General features: G+C 37.0%; 1 protein-coding gene and 1 pseudogene across 1 annotated transcript; both read left to right on the forward strand.

Annotated features, from left to right (window-relative positions):
• Window positions 1–7968: 7968 nt before the first annotated feature.
• On the forward strand, window positions 7969–8910 carry LOC123948763 (annotated as a pseudogene).
• A 6086-nt stretch (window positions 8911–14996) lies between these two features.
• On the forward strand, window positions 14997–15969 carry LOC123948764 (olfactory receptor 51A7-like). The gene is given in 2 exon segments (XM_046015919.1): window positions 14997–15152; window positions 15154–15969. Coding segments are annotated over 2 exon segments (972 nt in total).
• Window positions 15970–17817: the final 1848 nt, after the last annotated feature.

A 17817-nucleotide genomic window follows, 5' to 3' on the forward strand; every position in this document is an offset into this window, starting at 1 on the left:
TACAGAGCAACCAAAATGTTTATCATCATGTTTAATTATTTAATTATTATCACTGTATGTTTTCTCTCCCAAAACTATTCTTCATCACTATTTATCATTTCTGTCCAGAGAATACCATGTCATTTGTGATGCAAATGTTATTAAGATACAGAGCCTTCCTTAAATTAGTTTCCCATCTCATAGAATGTTTTGTTAATTAAAAATATAATTGTGAGACAGTGCTCAGCCTTGTAATAAATATACACAAGTTAAACTAGGGACTAACTGGAATGAGATGTTGACTTGGGTTACAACCTGGTTTGGTCAGAGGAAATAAACAGAAGTATAACCTAGCTGTTGTATTTAAAAAAGTATTGTAGGAATAAAATAAAATATAAAATAGAATAAAATAAACTAATTAAATTACATTAAAATAATAAAATAAAATGAATAAAATAAAATAATTATAGGAACTCAGGGGGAAAATCCTGGAACTTTATGCCAGTCCTTTTGGTTGGAGTATAGTTTATACTGAGCAAATACCTTCATGGATATAAATATGTAGAGCAACTGGGAAACAGATTATTCAGGGCTTTAAAAATGATATAAAATAATTTATATTATTTACATTTTATAAATGTACATTTATATTGTGTTTATTCAAATAAGTACAATTATCAAAAAATAACCACAATAATGAGAGCAGCCAACTTATACTAATTGTTATATGTCACAAGCTATTTATGTGAATTAGCTCATTTAACCCTATTTTATGGATTAGGGAATTAAAACTCAGTTAAACAATTTTCCCAGATTTAGAGAACTTTAACTGGAAAACCTGCAATTTTTACCTATAAATATATGCACACATATGTTCGTGCATGCACATATACGTCCATATACACAAACACACACATCTTTGTGTTATAAAAATTGTACATGCTTCACCAAACAGACTGACCACAGACTCTGAGGCAGCTCAGTGATGTGGCTCCAACCCTGTTCATCCATGGTCTCAGGCACTCCTGGTTGGCTGGGGATCTAGGAGGAATTATGCCTTTCCACAACCCTGGTAAAAGGGCCATGAACCATAAACATAACTGGACTCAGAAGCAGTCTTATGACCTGGCTCTAGCCCCACTCAACCAAAGTCCCAGAGGTGGTCCTAACTGTCCAGGGACCTGGCAGAAAACCTTTATCTACCAAAACCAGTCTATAAAGACCAGAGGAGGAGGCAGCTTCTTAAAATACACAGACACAAATGTAAGGCTACATGGATCATGAAGAATCAAGCAAACATGACACCAGCATAGGAAACCAGTAAAGCACCAGTAGCTAACCATAAAGAAATGAAGATCCATGAACTGCTTGAAAAAGAATTAAAAATATCATCTTAAAGAAACTCAATTAGCTATAAAAGAACACAATTAAACAAAATCAGTAAAATAATACAAGAACAAAAAGAAATTCACTGAAGAAGTAGAAACCATAAGAAAAGAATCAAAGAGAAATTCTGTGGCTGAAGAATACAATTACTGAGCTGAAAATTCAATAAAGAGCTTCAACAGCAGACTGTTTCTGACTCTGTGAGGGAACTCAAACAGAAGTTATTTGAAATTATGCAATTAGAGGAACAAAAAGAAAAGTATGAAAATAGTGAAAAAGTCCTGAAAGAGTTATACAACACTACAAAGAAGCAATATAGATACTATAAATGTCCTAGGAGAGAAAGGGACAGAAAGCTTATTTAGATATAATGGCTGAACTTCTCAAATCTAAAAAAGTTACTGACATTCAGATTCATGAATCCCAAAGAACCATTAAGTACATTAAACCCAAAGATGTTTACACTGAGATACATTACAATTAAATTATCAAAAGTCAAACACAAAGAGAAAATTTCAAAGCAAGAAAAAATAATTATTTTTTTTTCAATTATTATTATACAAGACAGCCCCTATAAGATTACCAGCAGATTTCTCACCTTACAGGCTAGGACAGAGTAGGAGCTTATATTCTAAGTACTGAGAGAGAGAGAGACAACATAAAACTTCATGCTAGAATGCTTTGTCCAGAAAATCTGTCCTTTAAGAACGAAAGAGAGATAAAGACTTTCCCAATCAAGAACTAAGAGTTTGTCACCACTAAATCTGCCTTATAAGAATTGTTTCAAGTTGTTCAAGTTGAAAAACTTCAAGCTGAAGAACAAGTTTTTCAAATTGAAGTTCAAGTAGAAGTGATGAAGTTCTCGAATATATGTGAGGTTCGGTGGAGTAAGGTCCGGAGCTGATGACCAAGAAAGAATTCTGAAGACATCTTAGGTGCAAAATGGTGGTTTATTAAAGCACAGGGACAGGACCCCTGGGCAGGAAAAGCTGCTGCCCGTGGTTGTGAGGGATGGCAGGTTCTGTACCTTGGGGTGGGGGAAGTAAGGAAAAGGGAGGTTTCAATAGAACTTTCATATGCTAAAGAGGACCTACAAAGATACCCAATACCAGAGGCCTTGCCCTGGGGTCAAGGTTGTTTTTCCCTTTTAGCAAGCCATTAACATTAAGATAGTTGGGGCATTCTTAGAGAATGTCTCATTTGTCCTACCCAGGAGTGGTGAGCGCTAGGGGGAGATTTGGAAGTGTCAGTCTTTTGCTTTATCCTCAGCCAGCCTTCTGCTCCCTCATAAGAAGAACTTCAAAGAGTTCTTCAATTTGAAAAAGAGGACATTAAACAAGTAAAAAAGTTAAGTAAAATGCCTCACTAATCTTACATATAAAAAAACTCACTGCTGAAGATAAATATAAATAGAAACAGAATACGGTACTGGTAGTGTAAGGGCCTATTCAGCCAGAGCAGCCCCACCCCGGTTGAACTGTCATTTTGTTGTAAAACTTGGATTGATCTTGCCCCCCCACCCAGGGGAACTTGCTTAGAGGCAAGTCCCAGAAACCAGTCCCAGGTAACAAAGTCCAAGTACAAGGGTGGGTAAGGCCAGGTGGAGACATTCAGTCAGTGGGGGCGCATACTGTCTCCTAGCTACCAAGGTGATGGGCTAGTTTCCATGGCTACTGTGGGGCGAATTGTAATTCAATTAGCCACCTGTGTGTGGCCAGGCCCAACCACAGGACCTTTGCTCTATAAAAGTTAGTCTGGAAAGCAGGGAGGGGTCATCCTCTGTAAGGGGCAGCCCCCACTGGTCTGTTTGACGGTGGGTCTGATTCCTGATGCTTGGCATGAAATAAAGCTTTGCTTGAGTTTCGCTTAGTATCAGTCTCGCTCCTTTAATCACGGACCCATTATTGGGGTACCCAATTTTGGGGGGACCCAACAGTAGTGTATAAATCACTTTTAACACCAGAATACAAATTTAAGGACAAAAATAGTAAAAATAACTAATTCCACATTAGTTCTATTTCATTCTTTCCTCACAGGCTTTTAACCTCCTAGCATTCTCCAAATAAACTCTACACCCAAATATTTACCTCAGTGTTTGATTCAAAGAGAACCCAGCCTATGACACTGTCACTAACAAAGACAAATTACATGGGACCTAAGGGGAAAAACTATTTGCATACACATCACAATAGATGACTATATTCTTTAAAATAAAAGGCACTCCCACAAACTAATATAATTTTTTTAAAGGGCATACTTCACTGGCTTCTAAAAACAAACAAGAACGCCAATATCATTTCTTTTACAAGGTACAGATTGCATTTATCAGCAGTAGCAAAACTGAATATGAAAACCCAATTATAGACACAAATATAAGGACATTGAAAAATAAAATGTGACACTCCTCCCAAAGAGGAATCTGTATGTCTCCCACATATAGACTCTGTAATTGCAGGTGACAGAGAAATCAATTTTGCTTGATTCAATGGGAGAGGTCTCCTAGGGCAAGTCTCCTAGGGCATTAAACATAAATGGCTAATTCATATGCATAGTGGGAATTCAGCTGAACACTGCTTGAATTAATTCATTTGAGGACTTTTATTCCTTCTGGACAGTTTCCGGAGTTCTCATCCCCAGAGGCCTTTGTTATGCTCAAAGGGCAGCCAGGTAGAAGGACTAGAATCAGACTGTCCTGAATAACCTTGTGCCTAACAACCAGGATTGGGATGGCTTCATCCTGCATTCATTTCCTTTTTAATCTTGAAGTATAAATGCAGTGGCCAACACCTTGGTAAGTACCTAAAAACCCTCATGATCTTATCAGTCAATAACATTAAGATACATACCATTTTCCCCTGGCAAGCTATCATGATTTTTTCTGTTTAATGCCTGCTTCAGTTTTAGAATATGTTTAGCATCTGAAGCTGTCCCAAGGACACCATCCTGACTACATTGAATAGCGCTCTACCTTTAACTTAAATAACATGACAAACAACCTTATTTAACAACTTCCATATAAATAGTAAACTTTATTTAAACCCCATCCTTTAAGGACATTCTGTGTCTGTTCCTTAAACTGCATTTTTTACATTTTTGCAAAGCACAGAATTGGGTTGGGTAGGCCCTTCTGAGATGGAAACAACATACTGGAAATGTTCCTGTACAGTGTTTTATTTTCCTGCCGACTCTCTAAAAATGTCACACTTTAAGGCAAATAAAATACCCCTTCCAGAGAGGTATGTATTTTTTTTAATATATCATCTCATTGATTTTTTTTTTAAAGAATTTATTTATTTATTTGACAGAAAGAGAGAGCATGCACACAAGCAGGGCAGAGGGAAAGGGAGTGTTGTACCCGAGTTTTCGCGTCCGACAGACCACCAAGGAGCCAAGCACCCATGCAATCACAGGAGGGTTTATTTGACAAGCTTAAGCTTGGGTCCAAATATACCCGACACAGTGGGAGTAGGGACTTGGACCCCGAGCTTGGTTAAGGCAGTGCTATTTATGGGTTCCTGTTACTAAAGCAGGGTGGGGATTCCTGGAACCAAAGCCGGGTGGGGGAAAGTTCAGTCCTTGGGCACCAGGGGTCTGAGATGGCTGCTGGAGCTAAGATGGCTGTACTTATGTTATGCTAAGGCTAAACCTGAGGTGGGATGGCCTCGATTTTTCTCAGCCTCCACAGGAAAAGCAGGCTCCTCACTAAGCAGGGAGCCCAATGTGGGGCTGGGTCCCAGGACCCCTGGGATCATGACTTGAGCCAAAGTCAGCCACTTAACCAACTGAAACACCCAGGAGCCCCAGTATAGCATTTTCTAAAGATAGATAGATATATGATATATATATAAAGATATAGATATATGTATTTATATTGATATAGATATACACACACATATATATATGTTTGGAGAAGTAGAGGTTGATAGTGAAGAATAAATAATGTGCTCATTGAAAAAGTTATTACTCCCTTTTTCTTGATTTATCAATAAATAATTTTTTATTACATTAAGAGAACTATATGTCAAAAAACAATTCCCAGTTTTCAACAACCTACAAAGTTTGGGAGATATATAATATCATTTATTGTATAATCTAAAACTTCCTAGGCATTTCTCTAATTGTCTATCTTCTAAACATCTCATTTTTGAGGGGAATAAATGTCACTAAAATGTTTAAGTCAACCCAGAGATGGAAGTAGTTTGGGCAGAGGAAAGTACATATAAGAAATTGGAGGTGGGGTTCAGTCCAGAAAATCCATCCAGAGGACAATGAAAGTTTAAGAAGCAAAAACAACCCAGAAAGAACTGAGGGTGGATTACAGCGATTGTTGTTTGAGATCGTAGAACAGACAAATCGCAGAAAAGAAATAGTTAAGAAAAAAAGGAAACATGAGTTTTTACGAGTTTTACATCATGACAAAATAATGGCAAAATGGTTGAAGATGTATGTAAAGATAAGAATGGAAGTACTAAGAAATAGCCTAAAGAGTTCAGATCTGAAAGACATTATGAAATTCCTCATGACAAAGATTGATGAAGAAGCCTGCAATTAGCTCTAGTGTGTTATTTAATAAATTAGATTAGCTCATTATTTCCAAAAAGCACATGATCAAACTATTCTAAAAAAAAATCAACTTTTCCTGAGCATAAGATCTAACAGGTTATATTTTTTAAACTGTATTGAAGTTTTGATGGAGAATTTTATTCAACATGTGGTAAGCTGAATCAGGTATGTCAATTTGTACTTTATGCCAAACATGCAGTAATAATAAATAAAATATAAAGATAATAAAAAGATGGTTGTCATGCTCCTTAGATAGACAAATAGATAGAAAATACATGATAGATAGATAACAGATACTTAGACAATGAGGATAGATAGATAGATGATAGATAGATAATGAGATGCCATGTAAAAACATATAATTGTGAAGTTCAATCCACAGACCTATGTGGCTGCTGGTCTAGAAGCATATTGATGATTGGCAGCTCAGCACCTACATGGGACTCAGCATGATAGTGCTCTGTATTTGACAAGGGACCAATATAAGTTATCCTGCTTGGTACATGAAGCTGTTAATCCATGTGGGGAGTGGAAATAGGTGTTGTCACAGCCCAAGTCTACTCCCCACAAGCTAAGTCTTGATATAGTTGGTGAGTGTTGGTGGGTGGGAATGGGAAGGGCAAAACTGTACTCATCTCTCATTTGGAACAATATCCTTTTACCATTATAAAAAGAACAGTTGACAAACAAGGAAGGAAGAGTCAACCGCTACATCTAATCGTGGGGCATAAACAAAATAAATCATCAGATGAACAAGGAAGTTTCCACTCAAGGTGAGATTACAAGTAAAATTCTAAAACATATATCAAGACTAATACTGATAAAGAAACTCTACAATTTCAATACTCACTGATGAAAAAAGAAAAACTAAAACAATTTAAAAGGAGTTTTGAAGCAGGTATGCGTAAGATCCTCATGTCTTGAAGGCAGCATAATAACAACAAAATTAATGAAAAATTCTGAGGGCATAAGTATATATAAATTGAAAATAAAAATATAAATTGGAAAAGAAAAATAGAGAAATGAAATAAAACTCAATAGTAGAATACATTTCAGACCAGCCACAAATGAAAACAGAATTAGTAAATAAGAGAGTAGTACTGAAGAATGCATCAAAATGCCAAAAAACAAATGAAGAGTTTGAAGTTATGAAGCAATCCAACTAGGAAGTTGGATTGAGAAGGTTCAACATGTTCCAGCTAGATAAATTGCTTAGTAGGCAATGTTGGAAGTTCTCATGGCAGAAGATATTCAAAATTGAAAAAAAAAATACATGACTCTTCAGATTGAAAATATTAAGTGACAAGCAGAATAAGTTCATTATAATCTCCACCCATGTATTGCATGTGGCACTGCAGAACATCAATGATAATAAGAATAGCCTAAAGACAAGAGAAGAAAAGGGAATGAGAGAACATGAGCCAGCAAGATACAGATGCACATGAGGAAGTCAGTTGAGGAGTGTCTACTGAAGGATTTCTTTACAGAGGTGCATACATGGTTAAGGGGGCAAAACAAGATGATGAGGCACTCAGGGATCATGGTAGGAAAGAAGGATACAAAAAGAGAATGGCCGGCACAGACAGGATCATATGGGCTTCTATAACAAAAATCTGCAGTATTCCTCTATTGTCTCTGAATTTTATGTAAATTAATTGACATTTTAACAGTATGTAAGTTATAATATTTACATTAAAATATTTACATTAAAAAGTGAAGGGATCAATTCTCAAATTGGAAAAGAGGCACATGTATAATTATCTTAATTGACAAATCAGTCCTTGTATAGAACTTATACCTATTATAACTTGTATCTGTTATAAGATTTAATTTTGATATAAATTTGCTTTCCTTTTCTCTCAGTTTTTGTTTTCAGTTGGATATTGATGACTTCTTTCCCTATCTTTTTCCATTTAGGCTTATACTTAAGAAATGTACATATCACTTGGATTCACAAAGATCTCTATGACTGAAACTGGATAGAGTCAGGCATCTGAGACTCTCCCAAGCCTCTCATCTTGATTCCCTCATCTACCAGTTATGTCCACCTTCAACACCTCTGAAACTGAAATCTCTACCTTCTACCTGATTGGGATCCCAGGGATGGCACGTGCCAACATTTAGGTCTCCATCTTTATTTGCTTCATGTACTTTGCTGCCATCCTGGGGAACTGTACTATTCTGATTTTCATAAAATCAGAGCCATCTCTGCATGAACCCATGTACTATTTTCTTTCCATGTTGGCTCTCTCTGACCTAGGACTATCCCTCTTTTTTCTCCCTACCATGATAAGGATATTCTTGTTCAACGCTACAGGATTTCCCCCGATGACTGCTTTGCCCAAGAGGTTTTCATTCATGAATTCTCAGCTATGGAGTCATCAATTCTTCTCATCATGTCCTTTGATCACTTTATTGCCATTGCCAGCCTGAGATATACCTCCATCCTGACCAGTGCCAGAGTCACCAGAATTGGACTTGCTTTTTCATTGAAAAATGTTTTGTTGATCCTCCCTTGCCCTTTCACTCTAAAACATCTAAGATACTGTAAGAAGAACCTCCTTTCCCATTCCTACTGCCTCCATCAGGATGTCATGAAGCTGGCCTGCTCTGACAACAAGATCAATGTCATCTATGGCTTATTTGTGGCTGTCACAGGCATTCTAGACTTAATATTTATTTTCATGTCCTACATGATGATACTGAAGGCTGTATTGAGCATAGCATCACAGAAGCAAAGGCTCAAGGTCCTCTACATCTGTGTTTCCCCCATCTGTGCTGTGCTCATTTTCTATGTTCTCATTATCTCCCTAGCTGTTATCTACCACTTTGCCAAAGATAGGTCCCCAATCATTAAGATCCTCATGGCTGTTGTTTTCCTATCAGTACCATCATTGATGAACTCCATTGTATACATACGGTGTGAAAAGCCAACAGATAAGAAATATAGTTTTAGGGAAGCTATGTCAGAAAAATAGCTGACAGGGATGCTTGACCACATTGAAAACTCAGTAAGTACATGACACAGAACAAGCAGAACAAATCAGTAAGGAATCACACCATATATTAATTGCTTTACAATATCATCTTTCAACATGCTTACTAAGATTGAAGAATCAGTCTTACCAATATGTTGGCTTGGGATTTTGGATTAGGGCTCATATATAAACATAAAATGTATTCTAATGGTCTATTTTCACCCAGCTTGCTTTAACCAGCCTTATGAGCATAGTATATGCTTGCCATTATCGTACTTAAAGTTAGTCTATACATTTACTTGAGAATTAACAGTGTACATTTACATGGATATTGATCAGAAATGATAGAGGATTTCCTCTTCATTTAAAATAGTCCTCTTCCAGTCCCGTCCATGTTGATACAAAAGTTGGCTATTCATCCTTTCTGATGGAACCATGAGAGACTATGGACTATGAAAAACAATCTTGAGGGTTTGGAAGGGGCGGGGGAGGAAGGTCAGGGGAGCCAGGTGGTGGGTATTATGGAGGGCACGTATTGCATGGAGCACTGGGTGTGGTGCATAAACAATGAATTCTGTTACACTGGAAAGAAATAAATAAATAATAAAATAGCCCTCTTCAACTCATAGATTTCACTTTTATGAAATATGTTTATGCTCTCAGGAATGAAAATTGAAATGGGCAGGAATATGTACATGCACAAGACCAATAAAACAAATATACACATATGCAGAGTTTACAAAAACATGAGAATTTAAGTCATTTGCCCATTTCATTTTGTGGGAGGCCATGATAAGGCTTGAGATGAGGACCAAACCAGGCCCTGACTTGTATCTCCTTTAAAGTCCTAATAGCCTAACAAAAGGCTTATTAGGATGGAAAAGTTGAGTAGCACTGAGAGAGGGTCTGTTCTATGTGTTGTGCGCTCGCTTACATGACTTCCCACACATTTACTAGTTAGATGAGAGCAAATTGGGTGGGGTCATAAATTCTTTACTGGTCCTTGCTGTTCCAGCACAGCTCAAAGAACACTCTCAGGTTTGTTGTTACTTCTTTGTAATTGTTATCTGAAGACAAAGACCACTGGTCTTGGAAGATCTGCATTTAGACCTTGAGAAGAAGTTAATGAGGAGGTCTGGAGGGTTTCATGCATATGTAACAAATTCTTTCATAATTAGCTAATGATGGACACTTCTTTGTAATTATTTCTGTTAGCTATATAATGCCTCGTTGCCCTGAATAAACTTGGCACTGTTGGACATCCTTCTCAGTGCTCCTCCTGTCCCCATCTCTTTGTCTCTTGAACTTCTTTTCACCATCCTCTTACCCTCACGTTTCCTGGTCGATTTGTCGCACCAGCCGTGACATCATTTATTTCAATATTTCCTTCTTGAACATTAAAATATTACTGTCTATGTTATGCAGGATAGAAAGTTTCCTGTCTTCAAGGTTTCTATGAGAGTTCTACCTAATGCCATTAACTCATTATACTGTATATGATTTGTCTCTCTCCCATGCAAGAATGTAAACCCTGATTAAGACTAATTTTCAAAAAAGGTAAAATTACAGCTCTCTCAAAGACATAAAATGAACATCCATTAGAGATCTAGTTTAATTCATCATTTTTTGTAGTCTCGACATCCAGCATGGAGCCCAGAATGGGGCTTGAACTCATGACCCTGAGATCATGACCTGAACTGAGATCAAGAGTCAGACACTTAACCAACTGAGCCACCCAGGGGCCCCAAATTTAACTCACTTTTAATGAAAGAACCAGGCAAATGATACAACCAGGTCAAAGGAGACCCCATATAAAAGATACCTTTATAGACAGGAATATTGACATTAATTTGCAAATGAGTACAGTCTCTTCTACTTCGTGGGACACATGCCTATTGACCATCGATCAGATAGAATTTATTTACAGGTCTACTTACATGAAATACTTTGGTTGCTATTAGTATCTAAAACTTTCAGAGTTGGAAAATAGCTCAAAGGGATTGAAAATGCCAAGTCCCAATACTCAGAATCAAATAACACATAAGAATGTGTTCTAAGCAATGTAGTTTTCCACTGAAACACAGATTTTTCCCTATAGTCTCCCCCATTTTAAATAAAGTACAATTTCAAAGAAAGATTATTCTTGATCACAAAATAAGGTTTTCACTCGATTTTACCTCATTATTTACACAGATGCAAAAAGAATGGTAATATGCCAAATGAGCCTTCTGAAGTTTTCAGTGCTGGAAATTTCTATACAGAATCAGATTGGATATTCAAAAGCTGCTCAGGATAGGGAGTTACAACAAAGAAATTGTCTTCATCAAATTATTCCATCAGGTATATATACATTTGGGCAATATATTCTTTTCTTAGACTCCCCAAAACATCCCAGGATCCTGGTCTGCCATGGACGTGACCTCTCTTACCAGCTTTAAGGGTTATGCCTATATGTCAAGAAACAGGCTAATTTACTTCACAGGGCTTTGTCAGCACATATTTTATACAGTCAGTTATAGTTCCCTAAAAGTCACTAGTCATATCTGATTAAATGAGCAACATTTTCAAGTTTGACATTCCAGGAAAGGCCTTGGTTGCAGCCAATTCTTCAAAGTATATCCTAGGTAAAGAGAGGACAGGTTCTTTGGACCTTGGCAAGTACACATTGTCATGAAAAGAAACACATTAGGGTGCCTGGGTGGCTCAGTCTATTGAGTGTCTGCCTTTGGCTCAGGTCATGATCTCAGGGTCTTGGGACCCAGCCCCACATCCAGCTCCCTGCTCGGCAGGGAGCCCGCTTCTCCCTTTTCCTCTTCTTTTTCCTCTGCTTTTCCTCTCCCTTTTCCTCCCTTATTCCCCTTGCTTGTGCTCTCTCTCTCTGTGAAATGAATAAATAAAATATTAAAAAAAAAAAAAGAAACACACTAAATGGGAATTGCTGAACTCTGAGGATTCAATGACAATCAACTACAACATCAAAATGTTTCATTTTACAAAAGCAGAATCTACTGGATTAAATTGGTTAGAAATATCTTAAGAGAAAAATCCTCTTTGTTCAGAAAATAGAACATAAGATAACATCAACAATATTCCAAACAAACATAATAGGATGTTAACCATCAGTTCATTCAGTCCTATGCAATTAATTTTTGTTTCTTTGGATCTTGGGCTTACCGTCTCATAAAGCTATCATCTATTGACTGAAAAGCGTCCTGGAAATCACCACTCAACCCACTGGAATAGTCTGGAAGTTACCTAATAGTCTATTCTTTGAAGTTTGAAGTACTTGGTGCAGGCATTTTCCACAAACTCTGGCTGGGTCCTTTTCTACTAAAGACAAAATTCTGGTCTGTTGCTAATTGCACAGCTTTCATAATGCATCAAACAAAAAACATCTATCGTTTTAAGATCTTTAAGCTAAAGTAAAAGTGTTACATTAATCTTAAAATGGCCATTGTTAATTTTACTTACACTATTCAAATATAAAAATTCTAATGAAAGTTCATAATACATATAATGCAACTGACAAGTAAATTTGGTTGTTTCCATAACAAGAAAACAAGATAATAAAACTATTACCAAAAAAAAAGTTTAAAAAAAAAATCTTTAAGGATGGTGATATATCCTATACATAAGGAAAGTGAATGTTATATCTATTGTATACAAATCAATAAACATAATTTTATAGTGAAATCAATACTGACATATAACATAGTAATCATGCAAAATAACTTATCCTTATACCATGAATATCAAGGAAAGAGATTCAGTGAATCTGGAGTAGGCCTAGAAATCTCTATGCTTATAAAATTCCACACTGAAGCGTGAGTGCTGTTGAAACCTGCCATCTTTCTGCAACCCTCAATTTGTTGCAGCAAAAGAGGTAGGTGGGGGGGTGGGATAACTTGGCAATAGGCATTGAAGAGGGCAAGTGAATTGATGGAGCACTGGGTATAATACGCAACCAAAGAATCATTGAGCATAATATAAAAAACTGATGATGTACTATACACTAATGGAATTTAAATAAATAAATAAAATGCATATCCACTTTCTTAAAGAAAAACTACCATCTTTGTAAATGCTAGATGAAAATTAAATTTTCAAAAATTTGTCAATTTGTAGAAGGAAACAAGTATAAGTTTAAGGGAGTAAAGTTCACTGGAAGAGACAGACGCATAAAGGCATGGCTATCACAAACTGTGAAATTATTCTGATTATTCACATAATGCTCTTGATCTTTGAAGACAGGAGCATATTCTGCCAGAGGAAGCAAAGAAGGCATAAGGGGTGTTTTGCTCAAAGGATTAGTTCTTGTCATTTACAAGTAAGGGTTGAATGACTCTCCTGGGCTACAGTCCCCTTTGAGGTTTCACCTACAGGGAGTTTTCTTTTTCTCTGGGTATAGCCTGTTGAGCTGAAACCCTCAAAGTTCTCTGGGCCAATAGGAAAGAAACAGGGAGGCAGGACTAGACTCTGCAGGTCAAGATAGACTGTTGTGCCTACCTAGCGGTGAAATTCTGGGGACTGCATGCCATCTCCATTTCCTCCTTACCCTGACATGTGGCTCCAACAACTTCTCAACTTACTGGTAAGCTTCCAGATGTTCATAGCTACCAGCTGCCTTTGCACCAGCTCAAGCAGAAAAATTCACACAGTATCGGCCTGGTTGTGGTTGCTGAATGATTAGGATGGATGCCATTACTCTAACCCTCTAAAAAGCCCAGCATTTCCATAAATGCATGGTATTAGTCCAGAGTCCTGCTAAATGATAACAGTCAAGTGCTAGGCCAGAATCAAGCACAGAGAAATTCAAAGCCAGGTGTTTGAACCTGGCTGGCCCTGGGGTGATATGTTTGCTGAATGGTTGAGTTATTGGTGTACAGACATGAGAGACTCCTGAGTTTGCAGAGGGTGTTGGTAAGGAGGCAAGAAGGATAACATAGTCTGTCCTAACTCTGCATCCTTCTTCATAGTTTTAAATATCTGCTTTACATTTTCACTCTCATGATGAATGGAAAGCAGTGTTATGATTCTAACAAAAAACTATGAGTCCATGGATTTTAAGTAATGGTGTGAAGATGAGTTTTTGTATAAGTTTCGTTTAATCATTTAATTTGTAAATAGTGGCCTCCATATTGAGGGTGTAACTTTTCATTCATTTAGTTGTGTCAGTGTACATCAAATGATATCTGCTTATATATAATCCTATGAAGTCAGAAAAGAGGACAAAGAATATCAGTGATACCACAGAGCACACAACCTCAATTGACAAATCTTATTACCTAAGTTTCCTTCTAAGACTTTCATTGTTTTAGCTATTTTTTGTTTCAGCTCTATAATATATTTTTAGATAATTTTTATGCAACCTATAAGATACAAGTCTACCTTCATTCTTTCAGGATGTGGATATTAAGCCTTGCTAGCCCCATTTTTTGAAAGAATGTTGTTTTTAAAAATTAATACTCTAAAATAACTATAAATGCAATTGTATTTATTAAGTGGTGTCCTTCTTTGATCCTGTATTTTTCCAAACAGTCTTCAAACTAAAAGGCTGGACTATCTTTTAAAAAGTTGCTATAAGAAATAGAGGTTGTGGAATTTACTGCTTCCTTCATGCACGATGAGCTCAGAAAAAGCATTATATATAACTATCTGCTGGCAATTAATTGTGTAGATTAACATGCATTCATGTTTCTCTTGATATCCTATCTATATGGGTCATGCTATTACTCCTAATGATGTAGTTTAAAATATATTGTTTTAATCTAAGAATTCTTTTTTTTTTTTTAATTTTATTTTCTTATTTGACAGAGAAAGCGAGATCACAAATAGGCAGAGAGGCAGGCAGAGAGAGAGAGGGAAGCAGACTCTCTGCTGAGCAGAGAGCCCGATGTGGGGCTCAATCCCAGGACCCTGAGATCATGACCTGAGCCAAAGGCAGAGGCTTAACCCACTGAGCCACCCAGGCTGAGAATCCTTATACCAAAAAGCTGCAATCCCAAGATTTATACCAATATTTAAAGCATACACTGAACTAATCTATTCATGCCATATTCTGATGCCCTCACATTCCTATACACAAATTAAATGATCTCCTCACATTCATTCCTTAATACCTCGGAAGTGGAAATCTCTACCTTCTTTCTCATTGGGATTCCAGGGGTGGAGCATGCTCACATTTGGGTCTCCATCCCCATTTGCTTCATGTACCTCCTTGCTATTTTGGGGAACTGCACCATCCTTTTTTTTCATAAAAACAGAGACCTCTCTGCATGAGCCTATGTATTATTTCCTCTCCATGCTGGCCTTTTCTGACCTGGGGCTGTCCATCTCCTCGCTTCCAACCATGCTGAGAATCTTCTTGTTCAATGCCACTGGAATTTCTCCTGATGCCTGCTTTGCCCAAGAGTTCTTCATTCATGGATTCTCAGCCATGGAGTCATCAGTACTTTTCATCATGTCCATCGATCGCTTGATAGCCATCTACAGTCCTCTCAGATACACCTCCATCTTGACCAGTGCCAGAGTCACTAAAATTGGCCTTGTATTTGCTGCATTATGTATTATGTTTGTTCTCCCTTTCCCCTTTCTTCTAAAGAGACTGAAATTCTGTAGGAAAAAAAATTCTGTAGGAAAAAACCTTCTATCCCACTCCTATTGCCTCCACCAGGATGTCATGAATCTGGCCTGTTCTGACAACAAGGTCAATGTCATCTATGGACTGTTTGTGGCTCTTACATCTTTATTGTACTTGGTATGCATTTCTCTGTCTTACATGTTGATCTTAAAAGTTGTTCTGGGCATTGCCTCACACAACAGCCGCCTCAAGGTCCTCAACACTTGCATCTCCCATATCTGTGCTGTGTTCATCTTCTATGTGCCTATTGTCACCTTGGCCACCCTTCACCGCTTTGCCAAAAATGTTTCCCCAGTTGTTAGAGTTGTCATAGCTGATATCTTCCTTCTTGTTCCCCCTCTAATGAATCCCATTGTGTACTCTCTGAAGAGTCAGCAGATTAGAAATTTGATCCAGGCAAAACTATGTGAGAAACAATGCTGAGGAGCAATTTCTGCCACAATGAAAGCTCAACTCGGCAGTTTTGGAACAGCTATAGAAACCTGAAGATGGTAATGACAGGAAAGAGACTGAACACAAAGAGACACACTGCTTGTACTCAGTGGGCCCAGCAAATATCTAGCTATTGATTTAATTAAACAGCAACACAATCTAGAGTAGATGTTTTAGGAGTCAGGATTGGGGTTCTTATCCTCCTGTAGCTAAGTGTCCCATCTCCTTTCTGATTTTTATCTCTCCGTACAAACAGCTGACTATCAATCTTAGCCATACAGGAACAGTCCTAATTAGATTTAAAAGATTTAAAAAATATCATTCTAAACAAAAATAGAAAAGAGTAAAATAACATGTTCATGGCTTTCATTATCTTAGGCCATGATTATGACTAAAACGTGCTAAACACACATACTCACCCATACACAGACTCAGCATCTCCTAAACATCTAGTGTGTATATGTGTGTTTTCCTGTCACCAGCAATTTATGTAAACTATTAAAAATTCTTCTGTCCTATAGTAGTGTGAGATATGTTTGGAGATAGAAGGTTCACACACATAAAATGATTTAAATTAAATGTAAAAATAGATATGTAAATATTTAATATTTCACTAATTTTTTTTTAAGATTTTACTTATTTATTTGACAGACAGATCACAAGTAGGCAGAGGGGCAGGCAGAAAGAGAGGAGGAAGCAGGCTCCCCATGGAGCAGAGAGTCTGCCTGATGCCAGGCTCTATCCCAGATGGGATCATGACCTGAACGAAAGGCAGAGGCTTTAACCCACTGAGCCACCCAGGTGTGCCTACTCATTTATATTTTAAATAGCTTGCACAAATTACCTCCTTTGAATGTATACTGGGTTAGCTATTCTTCATCCAAATCTGTATAACATTATTTACTACTGCTATGATGTTAAGCAACAGTATTTTTTTGTCTATATCCTTAATCAATGTGCAAGTGATTTAAGAAGCAATTTAGTTTTTGTCTTTGTCAGTACTGAGCAAAGTACCTGGAATATCCTATTCATGTTTATGTAAATATTTCATAATTATGAACAAATTTTCTATTTGACAAAGCCCTGCTGTGAGATCTAGATGATTTATCTGTCCTAGATTGTTTTCATACAAATATATATTTTAGAAAAATATGCACACATTTTCAAGTAGAAGAGGGAATTTTTTTTAGCCTTAGAAATCACTTTAATAAGAGATATATAATAAATCATTAACAAGCAAATGTAGATATTTTTTATGTCTAACAGAGTTCTTATTTGGAAGTATGTTTTCACCATTTCTAGGCATTTATGAAGGGTATGCCTGCTTGCTCTAGAGGTTCTAGTTCCATCCATGTTATTGCAAATAGCAAGATTTCATTCTTTTTGATGGCTGAGTAATATTCCATTATGTTTATAAATATATACCACATCCTCTAACAGACACATGAAAAAATGCTCAATATCATTCAGGATGAGGAAAATAAAAATCAAAACCACAGTAAGATACCTCACACCAGTCAGAATGGCTAAAATTAACAACTGAATAAATGACAGATGTTGGCGAGGATGTGGAGAAAGGGGAATCCTCTTACACTGTTGGTGGGAATGAAAACTGGTACAACCATTCTGAAAAACACTATAGAGGTTCCTCAAAATGTTGAAAACAGAGATATTCTACAACCCAGCAATTACACTACTAGTTATTTACCCAAAGGATACAAATATAGTTATTTTAAGGGGCAGATGCACCCCCTTGTTTATAGCAGCAATGTCCACAATAGCCATACCATGGAAACAGCTTGATGACCATAGACGGATGAATGGAAAAAGGTGTGGTAT

The sequence above is a fragment of the Meles meles genome, chromosome 8, assembly GCF_922984935.1.
Source record: "Meles meles chromosome 8, mMelMel3.1 paternal haplotype, whole genome shotgun sequence".
Lineage (NCBI taxonomy): Eukaryota > Metazoa > Chordata > Mammalia > Carnivora > Mustelidae > Meles > Meles meles.